Source organism: Eptatretus burgeri, chromosome 5 (assembly GCF_056783735.1).
Source record: "Eptatretus burgeri isolate ZD-2024b chromosome 5, Ebu_testis_v1, whole genome shotgun sequence".
NCBI lineage: Eukaryota > Metazoa > Chordata > Myxini > Myxiniformes > Myxinidae > Eptatretus > Eptatretus burgeri.
Genome location: NC_140965.1, coordinates 48,958,165 through 48,984,979, shown reverse-complemented (window position 1 = coordinate 48,984,979; position 26,815 = coordinate 48,958,165). Strand labels below are relative to the sequence as shown.

At 40.7% G+C, this 26,815-nt stretch overlaps 1 protein-coding gene across 6 annotated transcripts in view; it reads left to right on the top strand.

Annotated features, from left to right (window-relative positions):
* LOC147026391 (otoferlin-like) overlaps nt 1–26,815 on the top strand; it is a 241,570-nt gene that overhangs the window by 89,946 nt on the left and 124,809 nt on the right. For all 6 annotated transcript variants that reach the window (XM_085881790.1, XM_085881793.1, XM_085881789.1 and 3 more), the window contains exons 5-13: nt 12,971–13,116; nt 13,677–13,765; nt 14,097–14,217; nt 17,197–17,251; nt 17,486–17,617; nt 22,751–22,813; nt 22,919–23,003; nt 23,653–23,812; nt 23,942–24,128. In XM_085881790.1, the coding sequence (XP_085737916.1) occupies nt 12,971–13,116; nt 13,677–13,765; nt 14,097–14,217; nt 17,197–17,251; nt 17,486–17,617; nt 22,751–22,813; nt 22,919–23,003; nt 23,653–23,812; nt 23,942–24,128 (1,038 nt within the window). The remainder of the gene's footprint in view (nt 1–12,970; nt 13,117–13,676; nt 13,766–14,096; nt 14,218–17,196; nt 17,252–17,485; nt 17,618–22,750; nt 22,814–22,918; nt 23,004–23,652; nt 23,813–23,941; nt 24,129–26,815) is intronic.

The following is a 26,815-nucleotide window of genomic DNA, read 5'->3' as shown; positions in this document are numbered from 1 at the left end:
TGCCATGGATTTTATTGATTCTTGTTTTCTACAATGACCTTTTTCCTGATGTACCATGACGTAACAAAATTACAAGGATAATATATATCTTTTTAAATTTGGCTCCTCATATCAATGCTATATCTCAATCAGTGTACCTGCAGGAGGGCACCTCAAATGCTTTTTGTGTCACCTATAAAAGGTTGCCATATTAGGATCGTTCATTTAACACCTTTGTGAAGCACATTTCTCCTTGTGAAGCATACTTCCATTAATTACTTGATGAGTATGCCAAACTGATTAATTATTATCCACAGTTATCATTTGCAGGGAATCTGATGGAGATGTTTAATTTCATGAAGGGTGTGGACAAGATATGTGCAGTGGAGTTTTTTTTTTCAGTAGAGTGGACAATATTAGGACCAGCGGCCATGCCTTGAGGGTAAAGAGGAGAGTTTGGACAGTTTTAATGCAGGGATCTTTGAATTCTTGAGTGGTTAATGTGTGGAATGGTCTCCCAAAGTAAAGTAGTGGCAGCAGAGAGGGTGGAGATGTTAAAATGGGATTTGTATATGATGCAGTGTACCTAGATGGTACCTAGATGCAATGGAGATAGAGGGGTATGGGGTTATTGGTTTGTTTGGATGGTAGGTACCTTAGGTGTGGGTGGGTAATGAAACTGGCATTGGTTCGCGCAGGTATGATGGTCCGAATGACCTCTTCCTGTACCAAATTTCCTTGTGCGCGTGTGTCATCGCATTGCAACTTCCATCCAGAAATTTAACATTTCCCTGAGGACCATGTGCAACATTGTGTCTTGCTTACATAACGAAGGTAAGCGGTGACTAGTTCCTTCTAGTACATGGCCTCATGTTTAGGAGCTGGTCGCGGACTCACAAATGCATTAGTGACGTGCAATTTGCTCAACAGCCAATCACAGAGACGCATCACCACCTTGGGATACATTATTGGTAAATTTGCTGATGTTATATTTGCTGCTTCGTGATGCATTAATTTTTTTTTATGAACTGATAATGATCGCATCTAGTAATTATGTTTTAAAATGTGACTTTTGCTTCAATTTAAGTCATGGCCTCCTTGGCATAAATGATCATTGACACGTGAACACACACGCTTGATGAAACCCACCTAAAAATTTTAAATCGATGATTCTTACATTTTTTTAAAAATTAAAAACCATTAGCCATTACACCGAGTACATACATAATTATCAAAGCAGCGTTTCTCGCATTGATTTGACCTGTAGCTTTAAGGTCTAAGAATTACCTCCGCCACTGAAGGTCGAAGGAGGTTATGTTTTCTCCCCTGTCTGTCTGTTTGTTTGTCTGTCTGTGTGCAGGATATATCATAAAGTTATGAACGGATCTTGATGAAATTTGCTGGGCAGGTTTGGTGTGTGACAACTACGAACTGATTAGATTTTGGCGAAGATCCAAATCTGACGACTAGAATTTTTTAACTGATTCTCCACCATTGAGAGATTGGGCTGAACCAATATCTAGGAAGATATCTCAAAAAGTTATGGACGGATTCGGATGAAAATCGGTGGGAATGTTTGGTGTGTGGAAAGGATGAATTGGTTCGATTTCGGTGACAGATCCGAATCCGGATACGATAATTATTTAATTTTTAAAGTGGTTCTTTGCCATTGTGAGATAGGGATCAAAAACGATTATATATCATGATATTTCAAAAAATTATTTGGGCTGGCATGGTCTCGTGGATCAGGCATTGCATGGGCCTCGACCATGGGCCTGAAAATCTATTGTGTTATGAGCCTCGACATATGCCGACATATGTTATGGTGGTGAATATCTTTCCTTCGAGGCCTATACAGCGATGCTGAGTGGGAGGAAATGCAATCATTAGGCACAGTGAAGGCAACTCAGCACTCGATTCATAGCCCTGGAGAGTGTGGTTAATGAACCAGGCAGGTAGCATGAGCTAGCAATGACTTATTATCGAGACTACTCTCGGCTTTATGCCCATCCTCTCCAAGCCCTGCTGCGAATATGGCGACATTTTTCTCCTATGGACAAAGAAGTGGTTTGGTGATCTTTGTCTTGTGATTGTATCGGCGTATCTGTATTATATATGAAATGCTTTGTCATTTTCTACTGAATCCATTATCGTATACAATTAATCAGGAGACTGAAGATGGAATTTCTTTAGGTTTGCTTTTAATACACACAGACATAGGAAGGAGCAGCATTCCCTAAACTTCACCCACATGTTCCCCAAGCCTTGGGGATACTAGAGTGTTCATGAAGAATTAATAGGTCACATGGTCTGGCAGCTGTCTTGGATTGAACGAAAAAAAAATTATTCTCTTGAGCTGCTTCATGTGAAACGTCACAATTATGATGGAATACTCAGGTAGAATATACGTTCTAAATTTCAACCTGATCGGATGCATAATCTGGCAGTCAGAATTATTTAATATTTTGAATCCTAAATCAAACTTGGTACAAGTAGGTATAATGATGGAATGATGTCAGCGGAGGCATATCTGGTGATGTTGTGACATCGAAGAGTGCCCTTCTAGTTTTCTATGTTTTTCAGATGTACACACATACACACGTACATACATACAAGCCGGTAGGCGGACATGGGTAGTCGCCTACTCAATAGAACCTGACACGATGGGCCCGTTCGATGGGGGAATGACCTGAGGATTAAGCACAAGAAAATTCATGATTCTAGCTTCAAGGGTTAATGCTGCAGATTGTTTTTTCGTTAAAATACCCCCACATTTAGAGGTTTTTCGGCCGTTGCTAGGCAACGGAGGGGTCCATAGCAACGGTTCTTTCTCACACATAACTAGGACATACCATGAACCTACCATACCAGTTTCATGTATATCTGACTCAGTCTCTGAGATATAACGAACTTCGTTTTTTTATTGTTTTCGACCAGGGTTCATTCAAAGTCTATCTTCTCCGACAGTTTTCATAGGATCCGGCTGGAAATTTTTGACAATATGGCTGAATGTACTGCCCACAGTCGCTCGTGGCCCGATTTTTGATTTTCGAAAAAATATATTTTTAATGATTTTTCAAAAATTTCAAAGTCCCATTGCTTGGCAACGGTGATGTCCATAGCAAAGGTTCTCATTTGCACACAACTAGGTCATGGTATGAACCTACTAACCAAGTTTCATTGAAATAGCCATTGTGTTAACAGAGCACTGGACCGAACAGACAGACAGACAAACATATCGACGGAAAAGCTGATAATAAGGGTAGAACAAATTTCAAAAAATTTTTTCGACTGGATTGACTACCCAACAGACAGACAAACATATCGACGGAAAAAGTGATAATAAGGGTAGAACATATTTCAAAAAATTTTTTTTTGACTGGATCGACTACCCAACATCTTCCTTCTTCTTCTTTCGGCTGCTCCCGTTTTGGGTCACCACAGTGGATCAATGATCCGCATAATGATTTGGCACAGGTTTTACGCTGGATGCCCTTCCTGACGCAACCCTGGTCGCCTCTTACGACACACAGGGATATGGTACACCTATTCTAACCGGGGCATACACCAGGCCCAGTACACTGGTACTCATTTCGCCGACCTCGGAAGGATGACAGGCTGAGTATATATATATATATATATATATATATATATATATATATATATATATATATATATATATATATATATATATATATATATATCAAGAAGTATAACACCAGGGGGTTGACTGAATTTTTTATATATATATATATATATATATATATATATATATATATATATATATATATATATATATATATATATATATATATATATAAATATATATAAATATAAAATTCAGTGGCCCAACGGGGTTTGAGCTCAGGACCTTTTGGATCCCAAGCCGTTGCCCTAACCACTGCACCAACACCAGGCATATCGACGGAAAAACTGATAAAGGCCCTGTCACACCTTGACGATTTAGCCAAGGTATGCCTGACGTATGCAAAATTGGGCTAAAACGCCGGCACACGTCGAATACGTTGTGGATAAGTTTGTATACGTTAAGAGCACGCTGAAAAACACTGCCATACGTCGTAGTACGCTGGCTTTCATCGTTGTACCTTGCGGTTGTCCGCAAATTTTAGCATGCTTGAAATTTTATGATGTATGCCAGCGTATGACTCACACCTTACGCTACACTGGCCATAAGTTGTAGGCACGTTATGCGATCGTTGACACACGTTGACACACGTTACTTGTAAGTTACTCATAAGTCGAAACGCGTCGAGGTAATGATTAGCGTACCCGAAACTTATTTGTAACCTATGAATAACGTGTTGTAGGCACGTTACACGATCGTTGACACACGTCGACACACGTTATGCGATCGTTGACACACGTCGAGGCACGTTACTTGTAAGTTACTCACAAGTCGAAACACGTCGAGGTAATGCTAAGCGTACCCAAAACTTATTTCTAACCTATGAGTAACGTGCTTTGAACCTTTGTGTAACGTACCTCCAACGCATATTGACGTATGTAGACGTATTTGGTTGACGTCTTCCGGACGACCACAGAACGTGTTTCTAATTTACAGCTACCGTATAATGGCGTATTGGCAGCGTTTAAAAAAAAAAAAATCAACAACAATAACTTCCGATATTTCGTCACGTGCCGTTACATCACGTCCGATTGCCTCTTCAGTTTGCTCATGTCTTATTCTTAGTTCCTCCTCTGTGAATATTTTCTGTTTGAGTATATTGTCACGTCAACGTTGAAACTTAAAAGCAAATGTCTGAATATGTTTTAAAATTCGTGATAGACTAAAAAAAAAAAAAAAACCAACAACAACTACTTCAGATATTTCGTCACGGAGCCAAGGAGAAAAAAAAATAAAATGTGCCTTGACGGAGAAAATAAGTTTCGGGTATGCTAAACATTACCTCGACGTGTTTCGACTTATGAGTAACTTCTAAGGAACTTGTGTCGACGTGTGTCAACGATCGCATATCGTGCCTACAACTTATTCCCAGCGTAGCGGAACGTGTGAGCCATACTGCGAGTACGTCGTAAAATTTTCAGCATGCTTGAAATTTCACGACGTACGAGACGTACCACGAAATATGACAGTGTACTTCATCGTTTTTCAGCGTGCTCTTAACGTATACACAACTTACCCATACCGTATTCGACGTGTGCCAACGTTTTAGACACATTTTTCATAGGTCGGCAAACGCTGGCTAAATCGTCAAGGTGTGACTACGATGTTGACACTTCCAATTTTCAGGCGCTTATGATTTGTATCGGCGAGCGGCAGGTTTTTAACAGGCTACGCCACGAGTTCGTCGGCGATACGTGCAGAGCGCTATGCCTAAGTTAAACTATCGTTGGGCATAGTTTGTGAACGCCGACAACAGGCTAAGCATTCGTTGGTATAAGTTATCTATAAGATAACGAAACGTTCTGTGCCCGTTACTAACATGTTATGCATACGACCAACACCTTATGAATACGACCAAAACTTAAAAAAAAACCCTCAAAACTTCAGCATATGCCAACGTTTTACATACATTTTTATACGTTGCCATTGCTGCCTAAATCGTGAAGGTGTGACAGCGCCTTAAGGGTAGAACAAATTTCAAAATTTAAAAAAAAAATTTTTTTTCGACTGGATCGACTACCCAACAGACTGACACCACGACCAACAAATAAGGGTAGATCAAAAAAAATTTTTTAACTGAAAAAAAAAAAATTGCGAATTTTTTTTTTTTCGACTCGATCGACTACCCAACAGATAATTGCCTTTCTTGTATACATCGTTGAGGTTCGTAGAAGAGCTCGTACTAGTACACTGAACAGATCAGGACACAGCAGGCCAAATGGAATAGCAGAGAGAGGGGGAAAACACCCACAACAGAGCCGAAGGCCAAGACAGAAGGAGGTGGACAAACAATGGGTGTTGAGAGGAACGGGGGGTAGGAGAGGATGCATGGGGTGGACAAGATGTATGTAGAAGGGAACTTTCAGTTGGAGAGATTGGAAATTTGGAAGGAAGTGGGATTGGGGTGGTGGGGGATGGGGGGAGGGGAGTTAACAAGGATATGAAAGGTCATGGTTTTGGATTGGGGATGATCTGAGATGGTGGTGAACAGCTGTCTTGAAGGCCAGGAGCGAAGAGTGAGATTGAAGATGTGAAAATTGATTCTACAAGTGGAAAAAAAGAGAAACAAATGAGTAGAGGTGAGCAGTGATCCTGGATTTAAGTAGATTCACTAGAAGAGGGTTGGTGGTGGACCATTGGTGCCCTGGTGAAACCTGGGGGGGATGGGAGGGGGAGAGGGGGAGACAAAGAAAGGAAAGAGGAGAGGGTACAAGACCAAAAAGTTGGCAGTAGAAGACAGAGAAACCACCGACCTCTTTGTGACGGTGAAGTGATAAGCCCATAGACTCAGCTTCATCGTCGGAGATTCCATTAATCTTGAAGGCCTTGTTTTCCAACGTGTCAAGCTGAGCAAGATGTTAGGCAGGGAAGTCAGCCCAGAGGTCAAGGCAGTACTCCTCGTACTGGCATCCTGCACTGCCTCTTCGGATGAAAGTTGAATGAAGTCGGATGAAAGCCTCATAGGTGGATCGGAATTCAAGTGTGCCAAGGAAGGACTTTTTTTTACCATGGAGAATGCCCAGTCAGCAGCTGGCTTTGGAGATCAACTTTGAACTTTTAAATGTGATTTGCCCAAGAAAGATCATAGGTGATAGTGAGACCCAGGAGTTTGAATGACTGAACCTCCTCAAGAGGATTGTTAAGGAAGTAGAGAGGAGGGTTTGCCAGGTGGTCCTTTCGGAGAGAGATGGTGAAAGTGTGAGATATTTCAGGATTGAAAGACATTTCACGTGTTTCATCAGCTTATGATTTTTTTTTCAAGGTCTGAAGAGAAGGAAGAGCCTGCAGCCTGCCTGTCTGAAGGATGAGGGATGTCATGGCAGAGGAGAGAGTTTATCAGAAAATTGTTAACAGGTATTTTCCAGAGAGTCAGAGAGATCATTTATAAAGAAAATTGGGCCCAGAAAATTGCCTTGGGGCACTCCAGCTTTTCCAGAGAGAGAAGATGAAAGGATTCTGTTGAGAACCACATGTTGGCTACGTGAGTGGAGCAAGTCAGGAAACGATGTGTGGAGTTGGCCTTGGATGCCATAGGTTTGGAGAGTTTGGAGAGCAGTGCAGGATGCCAGACTGCATCAAAAGCACGAGATATGTCCAGAGAGACAGCCCTGATCTCATGTCTGACATTGAGGACCTCCATTAATTGTTGGTTGAGTTGAATTGGCACACCCAAGGTGGAGTGACCAGTTTTAAAACCAAATTGATAATCTGAGTTGACGTTGTTGGAGAAAAGGAAGGATTTCATATCAACTGCGATGGTGGATTCCATGACCTTACTGATGATTGTGAGAGCCGAGTTTTGTGTTTAACGCTCTACCAGTGAAAACACCAACCTCAGCTTCGGATTGGAAATGGTGAACCACATGGTAAAAAGGCCACACACATACGAGCCAGAGCCTTCTGATGACAAAAATGCTGACACCACCCAACTGGTCAGCAATGATGAGAGGGAAGATGAACATGTACATCAGAACATAACGCACAGGCAGCAACATTTATAATTATCTGTTAGGTCAATCAAACTTGCTGGACCTGGTTGGTTTGAGCGATTAAATTGTTCCTAATCTCAAAGGATCCCGAACAAATAAAAGCTGACTTATTGCCTTGAAGAGGCTCAGTAAAATTTGCCCGAGTTGTCTGACAATCTTTGTCCATTCACTACATTTCAAGGGATCAGATGGGAATATGTGTCTCGATATACCCCACTCTTTAAATCTGTGGTGTTTCTGCAGTTTATCACATATTTGTTCACCATGATTTACGATACAAACCATGGCGTAATTGTTGATACAAAGACAAAGAAACATCATGACGTCCGCCATCATGTGGTCGACAGTTTGGCAGGCAACCTGCTGCTGCACAATGTCCTGAGATGACGTCACGCGTAACTTCAGCTGGCAGGGTCCTGACGAACAAGCATGCCTGAAAAGGGTGATAAAAAAACAAAAACATGCAGGGTGGGGTGTCTATCGTGGGGTGTCTAGCTCCAGGTGACGTATTCTTAACAAATAACAGGTTTAATTATAACACGCAACATGAGAATTGCAGGTGAAACGGAGAATCGCAGATGAAAGGTAAACTTAACGAATGAAGAAATAAATAAACCAATGTCACCCGCAGGGTGACCCGTATCTTGCCAAAAGGTGACCACGTGTGACTTCTTTAAGGTCACACTGAGGTGAGCAGAGCTGCTATCCACCAGGAGCGACTCCTTGAGGAATATCTGCCTACGAGAGATTCCGATGAGAATCGTTCTACAGAGTAACCATGAAAAATATGCGTTTGCCTCATAACGTCACCAAATGACGTCATAATGTCTCAAGCTTGACATATCTAGAAAGCACTCATCGAGGTGTTCAATTTGAGGTACTACACGATATGGTTCTTAAAACTTGAAAATTTGACCTTGGGGTCAAATATGTTTGACCTCAGGCGCTAACCATGAAGGTCAAGGCCAATCGCCACCAAAAACTAATCAGCTGAGCGCCATACCATATACTACATTCCCATAAAGTTTGGAGATGATTCGATTAAAATTACTCAAAAAATAAGGGTTTCGTCGACCTCCATGATTTACCGCAAAGTGACCTTGACCTTTGACCTTGAACTTGACCTTTATGTGTGCTGAAGGGTATTGTAATAATACTACGATATGTGTACCCACAAGAGTTTCTGATGAGAATTGTGCTCTACAAAGTGATATAAAGGTGAAAAATCCAATGATTACAGACAAACAAACAAAAAAACTTACCAAGTAACAGATCTTGCAAAAACTTCGTTTTGGCAAGATAATAAATACACTTAATACAATTATCAACGAAAGGTGGTAAAGACACACAATTACATTCACGCAGAATGAGTAGAAACTAGGCAAGGTCTTGAGAATTCAGGGTGATCATGCTCCAGTTCAGGCAGTACAGGAGAGATCCAGGGAGGCATGGGTAAGTTCACAAAACTCCAGCCTCAAAGCCCCGACTCCACTGACCCAACTCCAACTTGACGTCTTGACCGACTGCCAGCGTCCGTATCATCTTCCCCACAGCCATGCTCCGTGCCCTCGAGCATCTTTCGCTCATGGATCCTGAGCGAACCAGGATCTTTCGCACCAGTTATTTGGGTGGCATGTCACTGTTGCCATGGTGGCTTCACATAGATAGCATGTTGTCTCCACCACCGTCCAAACCAATGACACACCACTACTGTTCATGCCAACAATGAGATGCTGCCAATGGGATCCAGGGCCTTGTGAGGGCCGATGCCACACTAGTCTCCTTGCACTCAGAGTGCAGACCATGAGGGTCAAGCCAATGCTCACCTTTCTTGATGTATTCTGAGTACAATGACTCAGAATGTTCATATCATAACTATTTCTGGTTTCCACACTTTGGAGGCAATGGATATATTAGTGGCCCTTGGTGTATGGTATCACTGAAGCCTTAAGGAGCTTCCTTTGATCATATATTAAACGAGCAAATACCACCTGTTGCTTAAAGAGGGTGGGAGGGAGAGAGAAGAGGGGGAGAGAGGATGGAGAGAGAGGAGAGGGGGAAAGAGGTGGTGGTTGGGGGGATGGGGGATGGGGAGAGAGGAGGGTGAGGGTAGGATATATATATATATATATATATATATATATATATATATATATATATATATATATATGAAGAGAGAGAGAGAGGAGAGAGAGAGAGAAGAAGAGAGAGAGAGAAGAGAGAGAGAATATATATATATATAATAAAATAGGACCAAAGCTGACCAAGCCATGATATTTGAAATCTCTCCCCTGATGGACGAATTATTCGACATGGCTCAAATTAAGTCATGGTCTCGGTGTCTATCCTCATCACCATATGATCAATCGGACATTTTTTAAATTAAAGATGTCAAATATGAATCATGACGATTTTTGTTGTCATGAAAACAAACCTTGTTCAGTTTTCAACGCATTGTTTTAGTTTTTAAAATGTACATAAACTCCAAAAATTAATCCCATGAATATGTCATAATTCGAATCAAATAAGTTACACAAATGAGAAGGGTGTTGTCTGTTGACATATTTATATGTAAGAATACCTTGTTAATAAAGTGTGAGATCATATAATTTTAATAAGGTGAAGTGATATAATCGTTGGTTATGATTTGCCATGTTTCTGTATATAGCTAATGGCTAAGAAAATTAGAGCTTATAAGCCTGAAGGGACATTGTTATCTCTGCTACTGAAGGTGAATGGAGGTTATGTTTTCACCCCTGTTTGTCTGTTTGCCTGTGAGCAGGATATCTCAAAAGGTTACTTATGGATTCGGTTGAAATTTGGTGGACAGGTTGGGTGTGTGACAAGGACGAATTGATTCGATTTTGGTGAAGATTTGGATTCAATGGGGTGGCACGTTGCTGATACTACTATAATTTTCTAGGGATACCAGAATTTTAAAAGTGATTTTTCACCATTGAGAGATGGGCCAATAACAATGTATAGCATGACACGTATCTCAAAAAAGTTATGGAAGGATTCGGATGAAATTTGGTGGATGAGTTGGGTGTGTGACAAGAACAAGGTGATTCGATTTTGATTAAAGTTCGGATGCAGATCCAGCCGATCAGTGGGATACAACATGTAAACTGTTCAGGAGGTATGCACTCTGTCGAGTGCTGTTCTTGTTGATTATGTATTACCATGAAACTGCAATATTATGGCCTAAATTGAAGCAAGACTGCAGTTTTGTTATGCACAGAAAATGCACCAACATGACTATAGTAATTGCTCCGAGATTAGCCTGTAATCAACATAGCAGATGAGAAAATTGTAATGTACAAGGAAAGTGTCCAAAGGTTATTCTTTTAATGGATATGAAATAATTTCTCACCATAAGTGAAGGTAAATTGGGTTTTACTATCAGACATGATCTTTCTTGGGCAAGCCACATTTCAAAGTTGGCCTCCAAAGCCAGTCGCCGACTGAGCAACCTCTGTCATCCAAAGTTCTTCCTTGGCACACATGAACTCCTATCCACCTACAAGGCTTTCATCCACAGCTTCAGGGAGTACTCCTCTTCACTCTGAGCTCTCCGCCCTTCTCTGCCTCACATCTTGCTCAGTTTGATGGTGTGGAAGCCAAGGCTTTTTAGATTCTTGTAATCTCCCATGATGAAGCTGAGTCTATGGGCTTATCACTTCACCATCGCAGATAGGTCGGTGGTCTAATTGCCTTCAACTGCCAACTTTCTGGTTTTGCACCCACTGCCCTTTTCTGCGATTTGTCTCCCCCACCGCACCCCATGTTTCTGCAGAGTGCACATTGTCCACTATCACCCCCCCCCCTTTCTATTGAAACGACCTAAATCCAGGATCTCTGCTCACTTCCACTCATTTGTTCCTTTTTTCCCGACTTGTGGAACCAACATTCACATCGTCTTCAATCTCAATTGACCCTCCAGGTCTACAAAACAGCTGTTCACCACCATCTCAAATAGTCCCCAATCCAAAATCATGATCTTTTCTACCCTTGTTAACCACCTCTCACCAACCTAATCCTGCCTCCTTCCAAATTTCCAGTTTTCCCTCCTGAGGTCCACTCCATGCATCCTCTCCTACCCTCATTCCTCCCCACACCCATTGTTTGTCTGTCTCCCTCTGTCTTGGCCTTCGGCTCTGTTGTTGGTGTCCCCCCACCCCCCTCTCTGCTGTTCCTTTTGTATTCAGTGCACAAGTACTAGCTCTTCCACGAGCCTTGACGATGTATCCAAAAATAAATCTCTTGCATGGGTTTTATGTTTGTAACAAGCATTAACCACTCAAAGTTTCATTATGATGTCCTTGCTTGCTTGCAGTAACATACTCAGTGTCAACTAGAGGGGGAGCACTCGGTAGAGTGCAAAACTTCCGCCGCCAATACTGCTATGTCACTCAAGTGAACCTGATATCCTATTCATTCAATTTGACGTCAACAGTGCTCACAGAGTTATAGTTTGCAACTTTCCCTTTTACTTTTAACTTTTACATACTCAATTCATTCGTCATAACGAGATTCCTTGAGACAGAAATTGATTTTACGTGGGTATATCTACCTGAAGTTCCAAAATCAGCTGCAATTATAATTTTGGCATGTTTTTTGTTGGAAATCACTTATAGCATGTAGAAATGCAAAAAAAATTCGAAATTTTGTTGAAAAAAAAGTTGCAAAAATATATTTTTTTCTCTAACAAAATTTTTTTTTGGGGGGGGGGGGTTGGAAATCACTTAAAATATGTAGAAATGCAAAAAAAAAAAAAATTCAAATATTTTTTCAAAGTGGCCGCCATAGCGGCCATATTGGATTTTGGACCAAGTCCAAAATCTAATGACATGATCCTTGGACCATACCTAATCCCCCCACCAAGTTTCGTCGAAATCCGTCGAGGAGTTTTTCCGTAATACTGTTCACAAACAAACAAACAAACAGAAAGGGGTGAAAACAGTAACCTCCAACCATCTTCGATGGCAGAGGTTAATGATGTGATGTGGAATGAATCACAGCTTGTGCACGCAAGGACGCACGCACACACAAACACACGCACACACACACACGCACACACACACACACACACACAAACACACACACACACACACACACACACACACACACACACACACACACACACACGACAATTGTCTCACAACCCCTTTGGGATGAGACTAAAGATCTTTTTGGAATCCATACACAAAGTACTCAAACACAATCTGTGCTATTGATTTCAAATGAATCACATTTTCAGGTCGAATATAATAATCTTCAGGCCTGAGTCGGTTTGAATATTGTTTCGCAGAAACTTCAAACTCACTTTTGTTTCTCTCCCTGCATCATGGAACAGACAACAATTACACTTGGCCTTCGCTATCAGGCACTGGATGGCTCTGCTGGGATATGGAATGAAAGGGAGTTCTTGGACGTTGAGCATGGTGTGGAGGATGATCTGAGCCTTGATTCACATGATGGAGAGGAATCACGTGTACGAAGGTGTGTTATTAATATAATAAATTAGCAGGATTTCACATCGAATCAAAACACTTATTTGGGTTTGTGTACCATTGCAAGATATCTGCCTCCATATTCAAGCACGACAGTCATTGTTAAGCACTCAACCAATTGGAGATAGTGAGAATGAGTGATTTCCATGGATTGTTTTCCCTTTTATTCTCTATTTCTTCTTTGCCTTTGTGTCTTCTGTTTTGTTTTTTCCTCTTCTCTTCATGCTTTCTTGGCCCGACTGAAAATGTCAGCAAGACCTCGGCCACTAGGCCACGGGCTAAAGATCACAGGCGACTGAGATTGGAACCCAGGCAGGTGTCTACTCGAGCTGGGAGGAAAATGAGTTTATCCATCTCATAATCACAGCCATGGATGGGGATTTAAAACATTTTCTTCTTTTAATGACCGCTGCATGAATCCATCAATTTTGTGTTCATTCATGATTCTTTCAAGTATATGTGTTTTTTTTTTTTGTTGTTGTTTTTTTAAATACTTTTAAGTGACTGTAACTTTATGGTGATGATGTTTTTTCTTCGTCTTCTCCATAGGAAACTACTCAAAATTGGAAATATGATGAAGTCGCGTAAAGGGACTGGGTCGCAGATAAGTCTGGCGACACAGCATGCAGAGGAGGATGGTGAGAAATTGCCTTTGAGCTCGAATTAAAGCGGAGTTGATGGCCATTCATTTTTTTTTATTTCATAAATCGAATTGTGCACATATTTCTCTCGAAAAACTGCATCCAAAACACAAGCAAAGAAAAGCTATTTGTGAATGGCCAATTGAAGATGCGATGCTTAAAGGAAAACTACCATATGTTAACTGGAGCTACTTCAAAGATCTCTCCTTAAAAATCTTCTTTGATTTACCTTGGAATATGAGAAATTGAATGTGGTCTTTTTTTTATTAATTAACAATTCTGTACATAAAGCAATGGAACTGAATAATGGTGCTGGGTGTGTGTACAGAATTTGATGGCATGTACATGGACTTGGACAAGCAGGCCATGCTCTTGGCCTATGGGCAAGATGGAGACACAGAATCTCTGGCATCGGTCACGGCCATCACCACGAATGTTTCCAATCGCAGGTGAGCTTCATCATACTGGAAAATGAAGCTCCAAGAATATCAGATTAGCTGTGCTTTGGACAATGACAACCGTCTCCGTCATATTGTATGATATTCCTCCAACAAGTGAATATGCTAGCCTATGTTAGCTTTTTACAATATATTTTTTAACTTTTCACAATAATCTTGGTTTGAATTTATTTGACGATGGTAAAGGGGGAAGGGAGCATATGCTGTCCAACTTGTAACAAAATTTGTTGTATAAAACACGTTTTGTGTCTTGTGGGCCAAAGATGGTCAGCGTATGCCATTCCACGATGTCATGTTGTATGCCAGTAAAACATCTGGCACATTCTATTCCACGATGACATTTCCGTGCCTTTTGCGAATGGATAATGGCATTGGGTAAAGGTACAGAGGGCGGAGCTCACCTGTGTGAGAGTTCATGTTGTGGATAGGTGTCTGTATAGTTTTCCATTGAATGTAGGTTGTGTTTTTTCGAACAACATTTTATACACAACCTGAATGCATGCTCTATTTAATATGTTTGACAATGTGCACCCTCCTTACTGTAGCGGAACTAGTCTTACGAAACGTGTCATGGGGTCCTTTAAGTTCACATTGCTGGAGATGAGAAAACAGCTTATATTCTCTTTTGAACAATATGCTCTACAATGCAGTGGTTGGATTGTGCAGAACCATCATGATAGTTATATATTTAGTTTGAATGTGCTTTGTGTGATAGCTTGCAAGAGCCCATGTTTTAACCAGATAAATAAATTGCACACAAAGTCGAGGCTAATGGAATAATAGGTGTGTAATGTGACAGCTGGAAGAAAGGCAATATGTATAGCCAGTGGGACAGCAAGTGGATGTAACCAATTAATGAATGTGTGATGAAATAAAGAAGGAGTGAGGTGAGGAATATAGTAGCCCGTGACAAGGAGAGCCTGTGAGTTGGATTGCATGCATCGTTGAGAGTTAATGGAGGGGTGAAAATATCATGGATGTAAATGGAGGATGACAGGAGATAGTGAAGCACTGCCTCCTTGAAGCCCTGGGGGGGGGACGAGTGGGATTGCCGTGCCTCAGGATTGCAGTTCCACAAGTGGGCGAAAGAATGAACAAAGTGCAGTTGTGGGAAGGAGAATGATAGTCATATAAATAGTTGGATTAGATGCGCTTTGTAGAACAGTTTAGCAGTAAATGTGGAATTTGTGAGTTTAATAATGAGGGGCCGGGTTATTGGAAGAATGAATGCATCCTTGATGAACAGTAGAGGGTTTGAGGGTTGAAAGAGCGAATCGAAACCCGAATAGAGACATTAATACAACGAAGGTGACGGTAAGTGGCGAAGAAAGAAAAAAAAGACAATGGCCTTGTTCAATAAGTGGAAAAGGAGTCGGATGGAATTCAACTGAATGTAGGCCGTGTTATAGATTGTATCCCAAGAGGTGCAGTGAGCTCCAGGAAATTTGATAACAAAAGCTGGGATTTTCATATGTAAAAGATTTGAGGATCAATCATTACAAGAAAAAGTGAAGAACAAAAAGAAATGCCTCTGAGCTCAGAATTTAATTTGCAAAAGTTTGTTACCTTGGAGACATGATAGAATCATCAGGAAGAGCAGAATTAGCCGTTAGATCAAGAATAAAGTCAGCCTGGAATAAGTGTGGGGAACTCGGTGGTCGCATGAAGCTCAGAAACATTGCATTATGTGTAAAGGTTAGAGTTTATAAATCCTTTATCGGACCAGTGTTTGTGTATGGAAGCTAAACGTAAACAAAGATGTCAAAAGAATGGAAAGAACAGAGATGAGAATGATATGATAGATGAATGGATTGTCTCTGAAAAAGAAAGAATTACAAGTTGAGAAATCAGGTAGGGATCGAATAAAATCTTTCCGAATGAAGAAGAACTTAGGAATAGAAGACTTTGTCGGTGTGGTCATGTGCAACAAAGGTTAGAAGATGAAGCTGTAAGGATTAAAGAAAGCCATAAAGCCCGTGATAGAATGAAGAAAGCCGAGAGTGAGTCCTGCAGAGACATGGATTGAAACTGTTAGCAAAGATGTGGAATGTTTGGGTTTGCGTGAAGCCAATTCAATGGATAGATCCAAATGTAGGAATGCCATAATTCGACCAACGCCCCTGGAAAAAGGGGAAAATGGTCTTAAAACGTTTTGTTGTTGTTATTGTTGTTGTGTTGCCACAGTCAGTGATGCTCGAATAGGCTTGTGGCACAGATATAGCCGATCAATCTCCCAGGAGTGACCCAGAGACCCCTCCCATCTATGATGTGCTCTTGTCTAAGTGGAACTAGGACCACGCAGTCTTCCATAATGTGTTTTGTTGTGTGTGAGGCGGCCTGGCAGAGGTTGCAGGTGTCGTCAGTGGTGTTGTTGAGTGTGTTTCTTGTGTAAGAGCTGTGCGTGGTGTCCACAGTGGAGGTCTGTCTGACTTTGTGCAGGTTATCTCAAAAATTTATGGACGGATTTGGATGAAAGTTGTTGGACAATTCATACCTCTGTGGCCGAGGGTGTGTGATAAGGATGAAATGATTAGATTTTGTTGAAGATCCAAACCTGTATCTGGATACCAGAATTTTGAAAGCTATTCTTCCCCCATTGAGAGATAGCGCCAAAAACGATATATCGCACGATATCTCATTAAGTTGTGGATGGATTATGATGAAATTCGGTGGTTGACTTAGTTAGGTGAGAATAACAAGCCAATTAGATTTTAGTTCAGGTCTGAATCCAGATCCGGCCTATCAATGGGATACAAAACGTAAACTGTTCAGCCTGGTGGAGGCATGTGCTCTACCGAGTGCTGGTTTGAAGTTTACATGAAATCCAAGCTGAATATTAAGAGTTAATGGATAAATAGACATATTACATTGAATTTGAACCTTGGCTCCCCAGCATTACGAGTTAGAAATTCTCCAAATGGGTTCCCCAAACTGTTTGAGTTGTTAAAAAGACGGACAATTTTCTTGCAGATCAAAACCTCAGACCCGTAGTGGTCCCATTGGTGGAAGAATACAGGATTACCAGGTAGGTATCACAATCCAGGGACTTGGATTCCGTTTTGTTGTGCTTTTTACAAAAAAAAATAAAAAATTTCAGAGTCAATCTTTGACTTTAGTGACATCATCAGTGGCTCAAAGAAAGAAATGGGTTTATCCTGTCAATGATGAATTTTCCTGCTAAAATTCGCATTATTACCACTTCTAATATTAACTTGCATGACACATCGTGACATCATAATTCCTTTGCATGCCTGAGCAGATTAGCGTCAACCTGATTGAGGCGAGGCAACTTTTGGGTGTCAACATAGACCCAGAAGTGGTGATTGAAGTGGGTGAAGAAAAGAAACATTCCAGTCAAAAGCAGTCTACCAACTGCCCATACTACAATGAGGTGCGCCATTGCTTACGCTGTTCTTGATAACGGTGTGTTGAATGATAAAATAGAAACTGAGCTCTGCTTTCAAAACTACACACACACACACACACACACACACACACACACACACACACACACACACACACACACACACACACACACACACACACACACACACACACACACACACACACACACACACACACACACACACACACCTGACCACACCTAGAGTCGCATACAATGCCAAAACTTATCTTATCTTACTTATCACCCGATACATGATACATTCGATCATCACCCGATACACGAAGCTAAAACGGTCCTAGATGCAGATCACTTGGTGGTTGAAACATTAGACCTGAGCCTAACCTGTTCATGGCAGCTGTAATCTTTTTTAAATCTTCAGTTTTAAATTAAATTGAAATTAAACTTAAAATAAACATGATTTCTCTTTTCAAATGTCGCCGGCAGAATGGCCGAGAGGTATGCACACTGGTGCTTCACAGGCAGGGTGGTGCATCAATGTGTTCCTTGGATGGACGTAAAACTGAGTGTCCCGTCTGCCAGCATTATTTAGTGGACCTTAAGGATCCCACGGTGTCCTTTGAGAAGATCTCTGGCCAACCCCACAAGAACGTGGGAATAACTGTGTCAATTAAAGAAGAATATTCCTGATTTCAAGCCTTTAGTTTTATATTCAGCTCTGGTCCGGCACTTGCTGAAAACTGCAAAGTTTTTTAAGATTGTGTAATGGCAAAAAAAAGTTGATCACCATGCAAAGAGCCATTGAAAGATATAGTCTTGGAATATCTAAAAAGGACAAGAAGAGAAACACATAGATCAGACAGAAAACAATTCCTTCATATTCTGGTCACAATCAAATAACTGAAATGGAAGTGGGCTGGACACATAGCAAGAATAAGGTACAACTGGTGGATAACAACAATCACAAACTGGAAAACTAAGGAAGGTCCTGGATTAAGCAACGGTATACCAAAGAACAGATGGAGGCACTAAATTGACAAATTTCCTCGAGTACAATGGGGCCTCAATTTGTATTGAATACAACAGATTGGATCTTGCTGAGCAGAAGAATCACTTATTTTACTCACTCTTCACGCACGAATGTAAATCGTCTTTCAGCAATTGTCTGATTATGAAATTTGCGGATGATACCACCATTGGTAGCCATATTGACACGAGTGATGATACAACTAGGGGTGTCGAGAGGGGGTGGTGACACGGCTTCGGTGCTCGGGGTCCGTTGAGGGACACGAGCTTCTTCTGTGAGTGTAATTTTTTTACACAAATGTAAGAAAGGGTGGGGGTGGAGGTGGGGGTGGAGGTGGGGGCCCCGAAGTCCGTGCTGGCTCTCGATGCCCCTGGATGTAACTATTGGAAACAAGTGGGAATTATAGTTGACTGGTGTTGTCAAAATAATCTGGAGTTAAATGTTGTGAAAACCAAGGAACTTATTGTGGACTTTTGGCAAAATGGTTCTGAAATCCAACCACTTCTTTTAGATGGGAATCGAAAATAGAGTCTAAATTGTTGGATCTTTTAAATTCCTTGGAATTTGCATTTCAGCGGATTTCAAATGGTCAGTCCATGTGTTGTTTGTTTTTTGAGACGCTTTAATAGTTTTAGCGTTGATCGTTCGTTGTTGGTCATGTTCTATCTGGCAGTGGTGGAGGGCATCTTGATGCTCTCTATCACTGTCTGGTATGGTAATGCCGTAGTGGACGATCGACGCCGGATTGACAAAATTGTGTGGACTGCATAGCGGATAGTTGGTGGTGGACTGCTAAATATACAGTCCTTGTATAACAGTCGGGTAATTGGCCGAGTTGTTGGTACATTTCAGGACCGATATCACCTGGCAAATCTGCTTTTTGAGCTTCTTCCGTCTGGGAAGGGTTATCGCTCGATTGGGATCCAGTCTAAACGTTTCCTCGATAGTTTTTATCCAACGGCAGTACGGATGATTAATGGAACCAGAAAGTTGGTGTCAAAGCCAATCAATGCTCACATGTTTATACATTTATCGTTTTTAAAAGACTTGTCTAATAATATTTTTTATAAAGCATTGCAGTGAAGTCTGATCCAAATGATTTTAAAGCAATATATGTATTTGTACATTGTAATCAGTAAAAAAATAGTGTGGTAGATAAAAACATGAGAAAGGAAATAACTTGCACCAAAAACTTTAACATTTTCACGCTCACGCTGACGCTCACGCCGGGGGTATCGCTATAGCTCTCTGTTCTTCAAACAGGCGAGCTAACAAGCTAAAAATAAATGAATTATTTATTTATACTTGGATTTGTGTTTATACTGTACTTGCATTTTCATTTCTGTTGTTTGTAGTTATTAATGTGAAGAACCTTTTTTGTTTCTTCTTTTTTTTTCCTGGTGTCAAGATTAAAACAAATTTAATTGTATATTTTATACAATAAACTTGATTTGATTTGATTGAGGGAGGCCTTCAGCCGACCGTGAAATTAATAGGCTGGTCAAGTTGTCAATTGTCAATAGCTGGAGTGTAATTTGTTGAAGTTTTGAATTAACTGTAGCTTACTTTTTGAATCAAAACTTCAAGGAATTCATGTTCTCAAGTTAAGGCCCAGTCACACCTTGACGTTTTAGCCAGCTTATGCCGATTTTTGGAAAATTTGTGTAAAACGCTGGTACACGTCGAATACGTTATGGGTAAGTTTTGATAACATTGAGAGCATGCTGAAAAATACTGCCATACGTCGTAGTACGCTGGCTTTAAACGTTGTACTTTTCGGTTGTCCTCAAATTTTCCATGCTTGAAATTTTTAGACTTATGCCAGCGGATAACTCACACGTTCCGCATAACGCTGGCCATAAGTTGTAGGCACGTTACGCGATCGTTGACACACGTCGACACACGTTACTTGTAAGTTACTCATAAGTCGAAACACGTCGAGGTAATGTTTAGCGTACCCGAAACTTATTTCTAACCTATGAGTAACGTGTTGTAGGCACGTTACGCGATCGTTGGCACACGTCGACACACGTTACTTGTAAGGTACTCATAAGTCGAAACACGTTAAGGTAATGGTTAGCGTCAGTGTTCCAGACTCCCTGGGGTTTTTTTCTTCTTCTTCGGTATGACGGTGATGTCAACACTTCGATTTCTAGTGCGGTTACAATATAATATAATATAATTAAAAGGCTGCCGCTCAACGATTTAAATCATAACCGCACTAGAAATCGAAGTGTCGACATCACCGTCATACCGAAGAAAAAAAACAAACAAACAAACAAACAAAAAAACCGGGAGTCTAGAACACTGACGCTCACCATTACCTTGAGTGTTTCGACTTATGAGAACCTTACAAGTAACTTTTGTCAACGTGTGCCAACGTTCGTATATCGTGCGTACAACTTATTCCCATCGCATGTGGAACGTGTGTCATACGGCAAGTACGTCGTAAAATGGTTAACACGTTTATAATTACAAGACGTACTCCACTTAATACGACATATGATAGCATACTTTAGCGTTTTATTCACGCATACCAAACTTACCCATACCGTATTCGACGTGCACCAGTGTTTTAGATGCATTTTTCAGAGGTCGGCATACGCTGGCAAGATCGCCAAGGTGTGACTGCGATGTTGAGACTTCCATTTCTGCGGCAGTTATGATTCGAATCGTTGTGCGTCAGCCTTTTAATAGGCTACGCCACGTCATCGTCGCGATGCGTGCAGCGCGCTATGCAGAAGTTAGACTATCGTTGGGCATAGGTTGGGAAGGCCGACAACAGGCTCAGCATTCGTTGGTATAAGTTAGCTATAACACAACGAAACGTTCTGTGTCCGTTACTAATATGTTATGCATACGACCAAGTCGTTATGAATACGTCCGAATCTTAAAAAAAAACATCAAAAGTTCAACGTAAGCCAGCGTTTTACATACATTTTAATACGTTGCCATTGCTGGCTAAAACGTCAAGGTGTGACCGGGCCTTTAAGAATTAAACAACCTTGATGTACGAACATGTGGCAGCCATCTTGAAATATCAAGGGTAGTGATGAGGAATAGCTCTTCATCCATAACATAAGGGGCTGTACAAAATTATCAACATTGTTATGCTTCAAAGAGTAGCACTTTTCAAGATCCTCCCTCCTCCCAAATTTGAACTTTTCTTTTTTTTTTTTTTTACAAAAAAAAAGGAATCAGACTTTTCAAGTCAAAACAAAAAAGTACATAGTCAGACTTTTTATTATTCGTCAAAATATGATTTTATGATTGCTGTACCTTTGCATTTATGAGCGATATTTTTTTTATTCTCAGATTGACCATTTCACTTTCATGTTTTCAAACTTCAAACCTTTGTCAGTTGAGTTGTACCGCCAGTGTACATGCATGATACCAGACACACATGCATTGACAAACTGTTCATACAGACTTATGGGGGTTTTTTATGAATGGCAGCAGGTAATTTTATAATGTATTTCACAATCTCTGTGAACTCATCCAGCAACGAGTGGAGCGCCATAATGTTATATATTCTCGTGTCCACTAAGAACACATACCCTATCTACATGTGATCATGAAGCAGCCATACCAGAGTTTTAGGGAACAATCGAACGCACTGTCATGTCAAAGGTCAAGAAAGTGCGTGCACTAATTGAACACCCTCTCCACAAAACAACACACACACACACACACACACACACACACACACACACACACACACACACACACACACACACACACACACACACACACACACACACACACACACACACACACACACACACACGCGCATAAAAGGTAATACGGGGTACCACAAGGTACAAACACTGGCCAGCCATGAAATCTCAGCATGGCCGGCTGTGAAACGAGGCATGCCATGTCAATATAATGCGTGTGGCGATTCCTATCTAGCTATAGGCTCGGCACGAGGTCCGGTGTCATAATGATGTAGTGTACCTACTCTTTGTACGACCATGAAAATGTCTAATTTTGGACAGCCCCTAAGTGAATAAAATGTAGAACTGGTTATAAACCTTGGAAAACAGAAAATATCAGACCTTTGTTGTTAAATGAACCTCACTTTCTTCAACTCTGTGTTCCATTCCATCTTCTTCTCTTTGCCACCTTACCAGTACTTTGTCTTTGACTTTCATGTCAGCCCCAACGTCCTATTTGAAAAGCTCATCAGGCTGTCGGTGAGTGCACTTACAATCACCATGAGTCTTATGTAATTTTTGACAGGCATACTGTGATCATTCAATCTGTACAATATTCCACACATACAATGTCACGGAGTGTAGGTGGTGCACTCTAAGAACATCATCAGAAGCAAGACAATGATTGGCTCATTTAAGATGGATGTTGGATTTGTCTACAGTCAACCTGGTAAGCGCTCCAACAGTTTTCCTTCGTATTTCTCAAATGTTTTTACATTTAACATCTCAGTTGATCTTCTCTTGGAGGCTCACCATTCATCAAGTATTATGGAGCTGTGATGGGGGTATATGGAGGGTTGAAAAAGTTATCTGGATTAGATACTCACAACAGCCCAAGAAACACCAACCATTTTTATTTTTCAATTGTATAGAATGATGTAAAACTAAAAATAAAAAATAAAAAAGTTTTCCTTTTTAAATATACATATACACCTATTTATATATATATATATATATATATATATATATATATATATATATATATATATATATATATATATATATATATATATATATTTAAACTTTGTGTTTCTTGGACTACTTTGAGTACCATACCATATATCGCTTCGATAATTTTTTGAATACCCCATTGGAATGGGTCTGAAGGGTTTTAATAAGGTAAAGTGGTCAACCCTGCACTGGATGCATCGAAGAAATTTAGATTTAGGTCATTGTATTGGTCCAATATCGAGAAGCACAGATCAGAATATCGATAGATAATAAAGTTGTTGAGGAAGGAAGTGAGAGAAGGAGATGCGTATTTCTGATTGAATTATAATGGTGTTGAGCAAAGTAAGCTGCTTTCCTCCTTCTCACAGACCATCGCTTTTATCACAAGTGGGCAATTTTAACCGACCCAAGTGACATCAACAGCCCCATCAAGGGCTACCTGAAGTGTGACATTTCAATCATGGGGAAAGGCGATTCTGTAAAAGTCATGCACAAAACTGATGAGGATGATGAAGCAGACATTGAAAGGTAGGAATCAGTACATCATTCTTTAAAAGGATTTGATCATTTCTTTCTTTATGAGGTGTATTACTGAGATTCATGAAAGCGCTTCGTACTTCGTTGATCATTTCAGTGTCTATTTTTTTTCCACCTCAGCAATCTGCTGCTCCCAGCAGGTGTCTCACCGGTGAGGCAGTGGGCCCAGTTTCATATCCGCATCTATCGTGCTGAGGGTCTACCTAAAATGAACACTGCGATTATGGCTAATGTGAAGAAGGCCTTTATGGGCAGGGAGCGAGATCTGGTCGACCCATTTGTTGAAGTCACCTTTGCTGGGCAAAAGGCAAGAAAACTTCAAACCGATATTTTCAAGAGTTGTGCAATTTTTGAAATATACTGTATTTTTATATGATACAAGAACAAAAAAAAAACATTTAAAAATATTATAAAAACATAGGGGATGAAATCTCAAAAAAACAAACAACCAAACAAGGTATGAATGACACCACATTATGATGCCATAATATGACACCACAATCCTCTTATGCATTACCATCACAACAACTTTTGACATTTTACTTTTGTTGTGCGATTGTGATGGAACAACGTCAAAATATATGTTGATGCTAAACCAGAAGAGAATTGTTACGTCGTATTGTGGAATCGTAATGTGGTGTCATTCTTCAATGTTATTCTTCTTCCTTCTTCTTCATCATCCAACACAATCCCCCCCCCCCCCAATAAAAAACAAACAAACAAAAAACGAGGGCAGTGTGGATCACAAATAACCCACAACATGCCAAGAACGTTGAGCCCAGAGGACACAACAACCACTCCACCACAGATATTCCCCATCACACAATCTTCACCGAGGCAGACTCGCTCCACCCACATTCCAACCCGGCCGACTACAGGACCACTTGACCAGATAGCATCACCAAGGAGGACGAACACGGATGCACAATACATGCCCAATAACTTGCCAAGTTTTATCGCACATCCATATTTTACCAGATCATGCAGGAAACAGATGCAGAGGGAGCAAACAATCAATCAAGGATGATTAGCATGAACAACAGGGAGAAAGGGCGAAAAGTACCGTCTTTTCTGGTGTATTAACCGCACCCCCTGTTTTTCACCATCAAAAAATAAAAATCTTCTCTTCTCTATCATTGCTTTGCCTGTTCTCCAGCGCTAGATGACTGACTCGTCCACGCTGAATCTCCTCCCAGCTTCCCGGTACCCAAACTCTCCTGCAGACCAGCAGACGGAGAGTTTGAAGGCTGCGGTGACTGATGCATTGGCATCTTGTTAGGGAGACTGGATGACACTTGAAGATCGGTGGACTTGCTCTTGCTTTGAACAGGCCCTGCACTGGAACTTACAAGAGTTGCACGTCCAAAATAACGTTATTCATTGAGGGACGTAAGAGGGTGTTCTCCGATACTTTATCATAAAGTGTTGTAAAACGTTTTTCATCACAATCAAAATGGACATGCCTGTGAAGCGTCGATCACACGCCCGTGAAAAGAAGATTGAGATTATCCCGTTTCACAACTCTTGTATGAACCAGTAACAGATGTGCAAGGAATTTGCACTTAACATGAGGACTTTGATGGGAATGGTGAAGAGCGAGGAGGAAATAGTTGTTCAGTGAAAAAGGTTTGAAGAAGATGGGGAGTGGAAGACAGGTCTTTTACCTGGACATAGCAAACAAACTTGTTACGGAGTTCAAACAGATATGTGCTTGAGGACTGAAAGTGCATTGAGAAATTTTTTTTTCCAAGGTACGGACAATTATAATTATAATTACAATGACGTAAAAACTGACATTGATGCAGCCATTCTGAAGAACATTTACCATTGTAAGCACAGGTCAGGTTAAATATTTTTGAATACGAATATAAATATTTCAACTTTTTTCCCGCTGATAAAAAGCGCAGTTAACACACCGGAAAATATGGTAATAATTTTGTTTTCCACTCCAAACATCAGTGTGGTGGAATGAAAGAGGATTAACACAAGGCAGATTAAAACAGGTCGACACACCCAATTGCTCATGGGGCTTTGAAGAAGTTCATGTCACGAATGAAGCATTGCCTTGAGACTTGATCGGCTCACAATAGTTTGAATGAAAGGCGTGTGTTTGGTCGAGTTTTTTTATTTTGGTTAGCTGTACATATATATATATATATATATATATATATATATATATATATATATATATATATATATATATATATATATATATATATATATATATATATATATATATATATATATATATATATATGGAGTGTAATGGGCACTCCCCAGATCACCATTGGACATAGTTTTCCACCATAAAAGGTGCGTCTGATGTTTAAACGACAAATGTGGTCACCATTGCTCAGCTATTTATCGGTATGTCATCCTGATGATGGCAAATAAGCCCGAAATCTGAATAGATGGCTCCATTTGATGTTTAACTGATGTTGACCATGTAATCTTTGTCTGTTTGACAGAATTGTCGGGCCGAGGCCTCTGGGTTGGAGGTGATGATTTGGTATAGGACTTTATCCAATGGAGATCGGGGGAGTGCTCGTTACAGTCCACATGTTTCAATTTACCCGCCGATCACGTCATGTGATTTTGAATGGTTTGCATTAGCGGGAACAATTGTCTGGTTGGCAGAAAGATGGTTGTTCTTTGCGGATGATGTGGTTTTTATCATGTGAGACGCAATCAGTGGCGATTCTCACCATAACAGTCAAGAGATGCGTCTGACACACACACACACACACACACACACACACACACACACACACACACACACACACACACACACACACACACACACACACACACACACACACACACACACACACACACACATATATATTCAAATGTACACGTAATCAAACTGACTCCAACCTACCGATTCCCGAAAAATTGCCGATATCAGCCAAGCGTGTGTGTGTGTGTGTGTGTGTGTGTGTGTGTGTGTGTGTGTGTGTGTGTGTGTGTGTGTGTGTGTGTGTGTGCACGCGT